At 38.6% G+C, this 12,448-nt stretch overlaps 1 protein-coding gene across 1 annotated transcript in view; it reads left to right on the forward strand.

Moving 5' to 3' along the window:
• Positions 1-12,448, forward strand: part of NHSL1 (NHS-like 1) — a 106,425-nt gene that overhangs the window by 68,983 nt on the left and 24,994 nt on the right. Inside the window, exons 4-5 of the mRNA XM_006834709.1 lie at positions 5,082-5,274; positions 9,502-9,633. Coding sequence (XP_006834772.1) covers positions 5,082-5,274; positions 9,502-9,633 — 325 coding nt within the window. The remainder of the gene's footprint in view (positions 1-5,081; positions 5,275-9,501; positions 9,634-12,448) is intronic.

The following is a 12,448-nucleotide window of genomic DNA, read 5'->3' on the forward strand; positions in this document are numbered from 1 at the left end:
AGTGCAGAATGCCTCATCTTTCTCCTGCGTAACAGCTGATAATTTTGAACTACTGACCTTGCGGTTCACAGTGAGATTCATAACCACTACTCTACCAGAGCTATAAGTAGGATTTAAATCCAGATATGACTCTGAAGCCCATGTTTTCCCTGCAACAAATAAGTACATAGGGGAATAGAACCTTTGCTGTAGTCTTGTCTTCCTAATCACTCTCTTATATTGAATTGATGGGGTATTACAAAGAGCATCTTTTACTTGCCAGTTGTCCATTAATCCAGGAATGAATAAGGGTTTTATGTAAATATCTGTCCGTCTGTGTTGCACAAACACACAGCCTGTGGCTCACACTTCCAGCTATAAGACAGCTAGGAATGAAACCTAGAACATTCTATGAATATGACATTCGTCTGTGATCCAGCCTGACACATGAAGACACTTGCAGTGTTGGCAAAGTGAAAACCATTATTACTTGTAGAAAGAAAACAGAAAACAATAACAACAGATTCTCTAAAGAAAAAACACTTGTTGGTAGCTTACACTGAGTCTGTCTTGACATTTCAAACTCACCATCCACTCTGTGGAAACCCTATACAGAGTCGCTATGAGTCGGTATTGACTCAATGGCTTTTAACAGTGACAACAATCCCAAGTACAGCAGAACCAAACAGTGCCCAGTCCTCTGTCATCCTTACAAGTATTGTGGTGTTTGAACCTTTTGTTGCAACCACTGTGTCAGTCCATCTTGTTGCGGCTCTTCCTCTCTTTTACAGACACTCTGTTTTACCAAGCCTAATCATCTCCTGATATAAGTCCAAAGTACACAAGATGAAGTCTCTCTCCATTCTTGCTTGTAAGGAACTGTACTTTTTCCAAGACAGATTTATTTGGTTGTGGTAGTTGATGGCATCATCAATATTCTTCACCATCATCATAATTCAAATGCATTAGTTTTTCGATCTTATCCATTGCCTAGCTTATGAGGTCATTGACAATACCATGACCTGCGTTAGGACACACTGTAGTCCTCAAAGTGACATGTTTAGTCTTTAATACTTTAAAGTGGTCTTTTGCAGAAGATTTGCCCAGTCAGTATATCATTTGATTTGTTGGCTGCTAGATCCATAGACATTGATTGTGAATCCGAGTAAAATGCAAACATGGACTTCAGTATTTTCTCTGGTTATCATGTTAAAGATCTCTGGTGGTGATTCCATGGTTTTCCAAACCCAACAGCTGCTCTATTGGAGCAAAGATATGACCATCTGCTTCTGTAAAGATGTATAGCCTTAGAAAACATGATAGAGCCATTTGACTCTGCTCTGTAGGGTTGCTATGAATTAGAATAGACTCAGTGGCAATGGGTTTGGCTTGGTTTTTATCATGATGTTTCTTATTGGCCAGTTGTGAAGATTTTTGTTTTTGTTATGTTGAGGTGTAATCCATACTAATCTATGTACAAACCTGGTGGTTATGGTGGTAGGTAGTTATGCGTCGTGGAATTGGTTCCAATTCAGAGTGACCCTGCATAGGGTTTCCAGGACTGTAAATCTTTATGGGAGCAGAAAGCTCATCTTTGTCCCATAGAATGACTGGTAGTTTTGAACTGCTGACCTTGAGGTTAGCAGCCTGACTCATGACCATTATGCTACCAGAGTTCCTTATGTGTAAGCCTGCTCCTTGTCAATTTCAAGGCATGACCCTCCCACTAGGACCATAAACTGACCAATCCCCTCAGTAGGTCAGAGTCAATTAATTTACATAGTAAATTGACCAGTCCCATCCTTGGATCATAAGTCACTCAATTTGCAGAGGTTCAGCTAATCAGTTTGTGAGACTCACAGACCACGGCTAGAAAGACTGTATGAAAGCTATTTGACATGCCATGTGGGTTATTAGAATGGATGTTACATCTCAGTGAAATTAATGAATTATGTTGTTGTGTGCTGTTGAGTCAGTTCTGACTCATAGTGACCCTGTGTAGGGTTTTCGGGGCTGTACATCTTTGCAGGAGTAGAATGCTTCAGCTTTTCCTGCAGAGAAGCTGGTGGGCTTGGACCATGGACCTTGTGGTTGTCAGTCCAGTGCTGACTGTACATTCATTCAATTTTATAGCATAGATGTGTCTTAGAAATATAATGGTAAATGAACAGCACTAAAAAGAGCATGATGCCATTATTTAAAAGGCCAAAGCATGTGCTTAAGAATATTTATACATATACACAAACACATAAAAGGAAAGGTAAAGAATGATTTGCATAAAATTCAGGTCAGGGACAGCGTTTACCTCTGAGAGGAACTGAGGAGCTGGCATGGGACCAGGGAGTTTGATTGCAGCATTTCCAGCCATGACTTAACTAGTGAGCTCTCCAATATTGGTAAGATTATGTTATTTTATTTCTTAAAATAAGATAATTTTAAAAAGAAAATACTAATATCAGTTTAAGCACTCACATTCTAAATATTTTCACTATTTTGATACAAATATCACTATTCAGTTGAGGGTGTGAGTGTTTGATATAATAATTTCTTTTTTTAATGTTATCTTTTTAGTATAAGAAGCAAACTGAAACACACACACACACACACACACACACACACCCAAAAACCCCTGAGGTAATTTGTGTTTCACTATTGTTAATCCCACTACTGGGAAGCTTGGCTGTTGAGACAAGGACTCATATCTCAGAACCCCACTGGCCACCTGGTGACAGTGTATCTGGTTTCCAAACCACACTGAATGTCCCAAAATGCATCCATAATCCACAACACAATCGCTGAAGAATAGAAGAGTAACCTTCCTTTATAAATTAAGCAATGAGACAGGAAGAATGGTCACCCCTTAAATTTCATTTGTGACTCTCCAGTTCTTCTAGGATTAAGGTGTGGGGATTGGTGAACATTACTGACCAATGAACAGGTCTCAAGTTCGGGAATAAAGTAGATTTAAAATTCAGTTCTTAAAGAAACACACACACAATGTATATTTCAGCCTTTATTCAGGGATTCCAAGAGCATGAAGCATGCTGATGACTGTACAAGTCATTTTCAACATAGATATTGAGTGAGTTGCTTAAAATATACCATGAACAGATGACAGAGCTAGGGTGCTGATGCATAATGTTTTTGACTCTGATGTATCGAATTCTAAGGAGTCCTTGTGGTGCAGTGGTTAAAGCACTCAGCTGCCAACCAAAAGGGCATGTGCCCTCTCTTCTTATCAGCTGGACCCTTCACTCCCCACTCTAGTCCTCTGTGGCTATGTCGCTGACTCTGGGTCCAAGAGTCCCGTGGACTTAGCACACTGCTAGCCAACCAGGTCTCCATCTGGGTTCGCTGGAGTCTATTGAGTGTTGTAGGGCATAACTCACAGCTTCCTTGCTGTTTTTCCCTCACTTCCCCTTATCAGTGATGAACGTGGTGATCACGAATCAGAGCATGCATTCCCATTGAGCCTTAGTCTTAGAAGGAGGTTTGTCCTGAGAGGGACCCGACCACTTGCCTTGATATCTCCTGGGCAAGCTACTTGCTTGTTCTTGTAGTATTCAGTTGGCCTGCCTATGTTGTTTTGTATTTTTCCTGTCGGTCTTTCTTTCAGGACATATCTTCTGTACTTCTGGCCACTCCAGGCTATAACCACCACTTTTGAGTCCATGATATTTAACAGTTATAAGCATTTTCCATGGGCATCTGATAGCTCTGTAGGATATGCATTGGACTTACGAGCCACAAGGTCAGCAGTTTGAGCCCACCAGTTGCTCCTAGGAAGAAAGATGGGGCATTCTGATCCTGTAATCATTTACAACCTCAGAAACCCTATACAGATTGGAAGTGACCAGATGGCACTTAACAACAACAGACACTTCTCACGTGTATTATCTCTTTAGAGCCTAGCGGTGACCCTATGGGATGCAGAAAATAGGCAGAATAGCCCCATTTACAGTGAAGGGAACTTCAAGATTAGGGGCCAAGTGCAAGGTCACGCGACTGATGAATGTAGCGTTTAATATACTCAATTTTCTATCCTTCATGTATGGTCTTAACACCAGACCATTGACATTAGCTCTTGCATAGTCCCTTTTAGATTTGTGCATTTCTTTTAGAGCATAAATATAGACAGTTTAGTGACAGTGCTTTTCTGAACTTCTGTAAGTTTTCTTACCTGTGCATGTCCTCTTAGAACCATGCACTAAATCCAGAAAGGTACCAAAACATGCTTAAGACTTAAAGAGCTGTTATGAGACATTGTGCATTTATTTATATACCATTGTTTCCCCACAAGGGCAATGACCCTTTGGTGTTCTCCCTGAGCATGCTGCATTTGAGTTCTGAAGTTTCCTTGTTAACAGAACCTGCTACTGTGAGGCCATGGTGAAAGCCCATCATAAACTGCTTGCTCCAACAACTTTCTGGCTTACACTTCTTAAGATGTTATTGGAAGAAAGATATTGAAGAAGGGTTCTTCAGTTAGAATGTTAGTCTGTATCAAAACAGACACGGCTAGAAATTTTCCCATGGAATTCTGATAAGGCTCAGCACAAAGCTTTAGTCAGCGTCTTATAACTTAACAATTTCACACCGATTCCTCCCCACCCCCATATAAGTGGTTTCAGAAAAGCACAAATAGTCAAACAACAGCTAGTTCATTTCAGAAGTGTCCCTCGGGGTCAGAGTCTAAAGGAAATAAGATTGAAGCTAGAAATTTTAATAAGAATAGAAGTAATGGGCACAGCCATGGTATTTCTGAGGGCTTCTAATGTTGAGCTAAATCCATACACTTTCTGACCACAGTAAATACAGGAAAAACGGGATGAACTGAGAAGATTTTGCAGATCAGCAAAGCCTTTTGCCAGCCCTTAATTTAGAGTTTAGGTCCAATATGAATCATAAATATTTTGGGCCATGTTCAAGATGATGAACAGCTTTCTTGCAAATCATTGCTTGTGGTTCTAAAAGTGAGTGATTCGGGTTTGATTTAAATTAGCTTTGTTTTTGTTTTGTTTTTTTTTAAAGTTATGTGCTTTTAAATGTATCTACCAGATATTTACAAATGTGGGCTTTTTCTTTCTTTTTTCTCCCTGTAGTGTTCCATGTCTTCATCAGAAGAAGAAAGGCATATTTCCATCAGAAGAACTAAAACACCAACCTCAAGCGATTTCTCCAACCTCAGTACTCACACAAACTGGACCAAGTCACTTCCGCTGCCAACACCAGAAGAGAAGATGCGGCAGCAAGCCCAAATAGTCCAGGCTGATGTGGTTCCTATTAATGTAACTGGTACGCTTTCTATTCAGAATAGGTCAAAATGTTGTTGGAAGTATGACTGGCTTTTTGCTTGTTATATGCTCTTAACATTTCAGTTATACATATACGGTAAGTAACAGTGGTCTGGCTTCATGACCTTTGATTAATGAAGGCAGTACTAAAATGTGTGTGTGTGTGCATCTAGTATGTATATTGCTTATGTGTATTACTTGTGGAATAAGACTGTATCGTCAAAAGTAGTTGTCAGAAAGCTTGCTGATTCAACTGTTTGTCTCAACGTATGCCTTTAGAAAAATTAATTTGCTTTTATAAAAAAATATATATATATATATTGCCTATGAATATTTTCAGAATTTGATCTTTGGAAAAAATTAAATGTTTTCCTTTTAGAGGGTTATTTTAAGTCATAGTCATAGAAATGAAGAAATAATAACTAGTAGTTTTGTGATATTTCTAAATGATAGATTTTATCTTCTCAAGTAGAAAAATGAAACAATTACTTGAAATGAAAGTATTGAAATTAAGTACATAAAGCTCAAAGATGATCTTTTATAAACTTAGAAGATAAAAGAGAGCAAAATTGTGCTGTTTTATCACTTCTGTAACCCACAAAGGAGCTGTGCTAGCAACGTGTGCCGTGTTCAAAGTACAAAATAGACATGGTAAGAGTGGTTACCTTCAACCATTAGAATGCCTTTCAAAAGATAGAGATTGCATTCCCATAGCTTTCAAGAGATGTTGATTACTAATAGTCATATTTGAGAACCTCAAAATATCAGCAAACCAGTAAGGACTGATATCAGCACCTAAAATTACCAGTAAACCAGTAAGGGCAAGTTGTCGTCAAAAATAAGGATGAAAACCTGCAGTGTTCTTAATGCTCTTCTAAGAGTACTGCTGGTGATTGCTGATAGAGAGCTGTTTCTCATGGCATTGATGAGCTCGTAAGAGGCGAACAGCATTTTAATAGTTACTGAAGATTTCTGAACACTTTATAGGGTATTTTTAAAATTACATTTAGAGCTCTATTGTGAATTTTCATAGAAATCTTCATAAATAAGCACATAAATTATTTTAAATTCCATGCACATTTTCCACATTAGTTTTTCTTAAGCCTTTAAGAATGGCATTGCATTTCAATCCATTTTGTTTTTACAAATAACATTATTGCGCTTCCTAAATGTGTTTTCCTATACTTAATCAAATTCTAAAGATGACAGCTATTTTGTAGCTATGTTATGGAACAGAGTATAATTTTATTGCTATATTCAATCTATGGACATGTATTTCCTGTGAGAACATTAATTATATTATTTGATTTATTAAATACAGAAGTATAATTACATTACGTATGATTAAATGCTTCAGCAATAATATTACAAGATAAGAAAGCTCTGCTATGAAATGTGATCATCCTTAATGGAGTTAGGATAAAATGCATCCGCATGAGATTAGGAAATTGAAAGCAGCAGAGTAACTAGAGTTTCAAGGATAAAGGTTTATTAGCAGTGAGATATATGACCACAACACAGTGTGGTCTTATTTCTTGGAGCTTTAATTCTCTCCTGTTTGATGAATTTCATGGAACAGGTAGATACACACTAAAAGCAATTATGTAGAGTTTAAAGGAGGCCTTTACAATGCTGTACAGCGAAAGTGAATGAGAATAAAGAAATAAGCTATCTGCATTACGTCAAAATGCAATTTACTTTTGTGTTATTAACATTTTGCAGAAATGTAGGAATTAAATATCAGCTAATTGTGTGTCTATTGATCCATTTTCTGGATTTCTGTGTGTATATATACATGCACACACACACACACTTACTTGTTAAGGGGATTCATCTTTCTAATATTCTAGTATAAAGAAACATTAACTATAAAAAAATCTGTTTGCGTAGTTGAACTGACGTAGGTTATACAGCTTCATGCTCTTTCCACATCTGTGAAGCTCAAAGGAGTTTTGAAATAGAAATGTAGCTTCCTGCAGGGAGTTGTCCTGCGCTCATTTATTTGGGTGAGCATTGATGTTGTAGTTTCATATCCAGTAAGGTTCAGCAGGAAAAAATGCCAATAAATGTATTATTTCAAAGCCAGAGTGAAGCCCACCAGGCATAAAGATAGATAGAACATTAATGCAGTGAGCTGCATAACCCCTTTTGTTACAGTCCTGCAGAGAGTCACCGTGTTCTAAGATTTGAGGAGAAAGCATTGTATAAAGTAAAATGTATATGCATGCAAGTATGCTTCCTAATTTGCCATATAGAGTAATACGTTTTCCAACTGAAAAATAATAATTAGTAGTTAAACATAACTATAACAGTTTTCACAAACTGACTTTGTACTGATCTTGGAGCTAGCTAGCTTATAAATAGTAACCGTGACTAGTGATGTCATTCTGTAGTGGAATGGAATGATTTACTTCCTTTCAAGTTAGCAGATATTGTTGTTGTTGTTGTTAAATGCCATGAAGTTGGTTCCAGCTCATAGTGACCCTGTATAGCATTTCCAAGGAGCAGCTGCTGGGCTTGAACTGCCAAGCTTGTGGTTTGCAGTTCAGTGTTGATCCTACAGCATCACACCAGTGGATATTGCTAAGTAATTAATTGTGCCAGGCATTGAGCTAAAAACCATCATGGATACTGATGCATGAATCATGGTCTTTTTCTTCAAGAAATGTATAATCCACCGGGGAAGACGCACTTTCTAGGTTACAAAGGAAGAAGGACAGTTTGGTCCCTTTAGTGGTGTGTGTCGTCTTAGCTGTTCATCTTGCAGTTCGCTTCCTATTTCCTTGGAACTTGGGTGGCTTTATCTTTTGTTTTTGTTTAGGAGCCAAAGCTGGAGAGTAAATGTAACTTCTTATTAATGTGGGTTTTTTTTTTTCCCATTCTTAATTATCACTGACTGAAGGAATCTATTTTCCTTTAGTATAGACAACTAATGGACTTTTGAAGTCATAACTTGCCCCTAACATGTGTTATTTATGCTATTGTTCATAGTGGCCCATTTATCAAGGTGATGTTCAGAGTCTTCTCTGATTTCAACTTTTCTCCATTAATGACAAATTCATAAACGTTTTTAAGTTTACAAGTGTTTTTTTTTTAAAAGATTATACTTTAAAATGTGTAATCTTTAAGGTCTTTTATCCTCTGTTTTGCTCGGATCAGGTTCTATTTACAACTTCTTCCTATTAAAATAGAAGCTGCATTGTTCACAATATACCCACTTTGAATATGTGTTAACATTGCGAAGAAGAGTGACAGAAATATGTAAATTGTGTGTGTGCATATATCTTTATAGATATAAATACACACAGACATAGACGTAAAGATCTGTCTTTTGAAGAGAGTAATCTGACCACTTAAGTGGTCAGCACTACAAAACTTTAATTAAATTGGCAAGTAATTTAATGCACATCAAGAATTGAGATTGTTGCAAACTTAGTTTATGTTTCCTTGTGGTGTGTTAATTATGCACGCTTCTACACCAAAAAGGAAAAAAAATCATGTGGACGTGGCATTCTGGATTTGAGTGCACCCTTCCATGAAATGTCTGATTCCAGATCAAATACAAAAGAGGGATTTTGAAGCCCCTTCAAGAAACAGTCCAGCTTTAACAGCAGCAGTGCTACTGGTCTCATTGTGATAAGAGTACTTTGCATTATAAGGCTTTTTTTCATGATAGATGGTGTCCATCCTTCAAAATTCACCACACTTTATCCCAATTGTTAACCTTATTGATTTAACAGAAAAAGCACCTCATCCCAGAACTCTTGATTAAGATACTTGTTTCATTACATAGAACAAGTTATTATGTTGTTCTTTGTAGAATGGCATGAATCGAATATATTCACTATCATCACCATATATGCACTGATACAAAGAGGTCTTCAGTGACCTAAGGCACTATGCACAGCACTGCCGCGGTCATCCATTTTTAAAATAGCATCGCCTCACTCTTCCAGTGTGTTATTAACAAATTTGCACTTGCTGCTCTGAGTCATATGAAATGACGATGCTGTCTTTGGAAGGACACAGTCAGAAATTGGAAAACAGCCTTATGATGCGAATGTGTGTTCTTTCCCTTTTTTGCCCTTCAACATCCATCATCATTTGACTGTCTAACCTCATTATTAATACCTTCTTATTATTTTACAACAAGCTTCTGGAAGAAATTGCATGGTGTCAGCTTGCTTGAAAGTAACATTGCTTTGCTTGTTCCACTACTCTACATTAGGGGAGAATTTTGATCGGCAGGCCAGCCTTCGGCGGTCTCTAATTTACACAGACACTCTGGTAAGACGACCGAAGAAAGTCAAAAGGAGAAAGACTATTACAGGAGTCCCTGACAACATACAGAAGGAGCTAGGTATGGCTCATCAGAACTGTATTCTGTTGCCCTTCATTGCTGCCTGGCATTACTATGCTAACCTCATTGTGGTGCTTATAAAACCAATACATTCTGATAGCCGTTGGTTGCCCCAAAGGGCCAGCTTCTTCCTAAATGAGGCATGGGGTACAAAGCTTAACACCCTATGCAGATGATTTATTGAATTTGGGCGAGAAGGTAGGGGGAAGAGCATGTATGAAAAACCATAAACTGGAGCAATAGAAACGTATAATTGTGTCATTATTGCTATATACCATGAACATTGGATAGTTCTACAATCAAATTTATTTTTCATTTAGACCTTGAGTGTCCAAGAGACTGAAAACTCATTCTAGGATGACAAATTATGAAAATGGATTTCACTAGTTAGACTGAGATTTTGTTATCAGAACAACAGCAGTCTAAGATTATTAGCAAATTTCAAAATTCTAGGACCTATTCATTGCATTTATGTTAGATATTACCTTCATCTACTTTGAAACAGCCTCATAGCTTTTTGATTCCGTGTATTTCTGCCTATGATAAAATTAGAAAACAAACACTGGGGACCTGGTGGAGAGGGTTGGTTATTAGTTTGGTTTCACGTCTGTGTTTTGTTTCCTCTCTTCAGCTGTACTCTGGGTCATTCTTACATTCTCTTTCTATATTAACTTCCTCTTCCTGCTTCTTGATGGAGTCTGCAGAGGCTGTGTGGCATAGTGGGTCAGGGGCAGGGATTCTGGTGCCAGATAGCTGAGATCTGAATTCTGATTCAGCCACGCACACTCTGGGTGATCTTGGACAGGTTACTCCACCTCTCTGAGTCTCTCACCTGATTCAGAATTCGGGGGTTATGGTGTCCATAGAGTAGTTTGAGGAGTCAATGAATCTATACACATGAAGCCCTTTGTAAACAGTCCTAGTGGTAGAGTGGGTTCAGTGGGGGGGGGCTGTTGGACTCCACCAGCTGCTCCATGAGAGAAAGACGAGACTGTCTGCTTCCATAAGCCCCATAGCCTCGGAAACCCTAGGGAGCAGTTCCACTCTACCCTGTAAGGTTGGCTGTAAGTAGAAACAACTCACTGGCAGTCAGTGGGTTTGGTGTTTTTTGGATTTGGCAGCACTTAGTGTCTGGTACGACTATAAATGTAACCACTGTTAAAATTATTGTAGAGAACTTAATACTACCTATCTTGCAGTTTGCCTCTTGTGTTCAACTGAAGTTCTTAATTCTGTATGGAAAATGTCAGGGGACAACTGTTTTTTTGTCGTTTTGTGTTTTTTTAATTCACTTTTGTAAATATGTAATAACGCAACATGGAATCCCTGGTGACTTAAGCAGTTAAGCACTCAACTGCCAACTGAAAAGTTGGCAATTGGAACCAACCCTGAATTGCCTTTGACAAAAGCCCTAAATAATCTTCTTCTAAACAGTCACACCACGAAAACTGTATGGAGTATATTCTACTCTGCAACACATGACGATGCCATGACTTGGATCAAGTCAACAGCAACCGGTTGGTTTAACCATGAAACTCAGCATTATTTCTGAGCCTGTCTTTTATTCAAAACCTCTTTATCCCAGCAATAGTAATATGCCTGTTTGAATACCTTGAAAGGTAGCATTTCAGCTGACAGGTGCTACAGACCCCATTTCCCACCCCACACACCCTGATATATATCCTAATTCCTTATGTTTATCTATGGCCATACCACTCTGAATAAGCCTGATGTCATCTAAATATCTTATATTCTTGGTGGTGACCTTGAACTGCCGACCTTGTAGTTCAAACCAACTTTGCAGTCCAGTGCAAAGTCAATTTGAACCCATAATGCCCCACCAGAACTCCAAATATATTAGGGAGAGCATTTTCTCTTACTGATATCAGATTCTACAGTGAAAGATAATCTTCAAAAAGCTCATGGAAGAACTCCATTATCTTTTAATTCCATTATTCCACAAATATTTGTTTTTTTAAAATGTTTTATTGTGGCTCAATGTGATAATTTACATGGGAGAACATTAACTTTATATTCATCCTATCGTATATCATTTCATTGCCACGGTTACAATCCCCTCCATGCGTCATCAACCAACCAAACGGTATACCCTGCAAGCCTCCCCCCGGTTGTCAACACACAGCCCCTCTCCCTCCCTGGGTCTAGAGTCCCCAGCCACTCCATTTCTCCATGTCATCTCTGCATCCATTTCTGGCATCACTGTTTCTCTGGATAGGGTTCCACTCTCCGGTCTGCTCCCTTGATGGTCCCAGGGACCTTTGCTCCTAGTCTGCAAAGTCAGTCACTCCCCTCCTTGCTACAAAATGTCTACCTTTACATATCCAACCCTCATAGTCAATCCTGATAATAATTATTCACGATTGTACCACAAGAGACCTATCCCCATCTCCTTTCATCAGCCCCACCTAGACAGATTCGATACTACTCAGTGGAGATTCTGTCTTCCTTCACTCCCTCTAGATCTAGGCTCCCTCTTGAAAGCTTTTAATCCAGTCACTTCTTGCCTTTGTAGCCCCCCATTTTGGATAGCCAATGTCCAAGTTGCCAATCCCTGTCTACTCTGTGTCTGGAGGGGGTGGGAATGATCCTCGCTGTAAAGATTTGTTCCCTCTTTTGAGCTACTGCATCCGTAGGTGTAGGTCAAGTTCATCAAATTGTATCAGATTACTCTTTTTTCCCCTCTTCTTTCTTCTTCTAGTTGAGCTCTGATCATCCAGTCATTGAAGCCAGGTCAAGTGGGCATTATCTGCAAATGTGGGTGTTCTTATTATGCATATGCCCTCTCTTCTTATCA

The sequence above is a fragment of the Chrysochloris asiatica genome, unplaced genomic scaffold (genome assembly GCF_000296735.1).
Source record: "Chrysochloris asiatica unplaced genomic scaffold, ChrAsi1.0 scaffold00013, whole genome shotgun sequence".
Taxonomy (NCBI): domain Eukaryota; kingdom Metazoa; phylum Chordata; class Mammalia; order Afrosoricida; family Chrysochloridae; genus Chrysochloris; species Chrysochloris asiatica.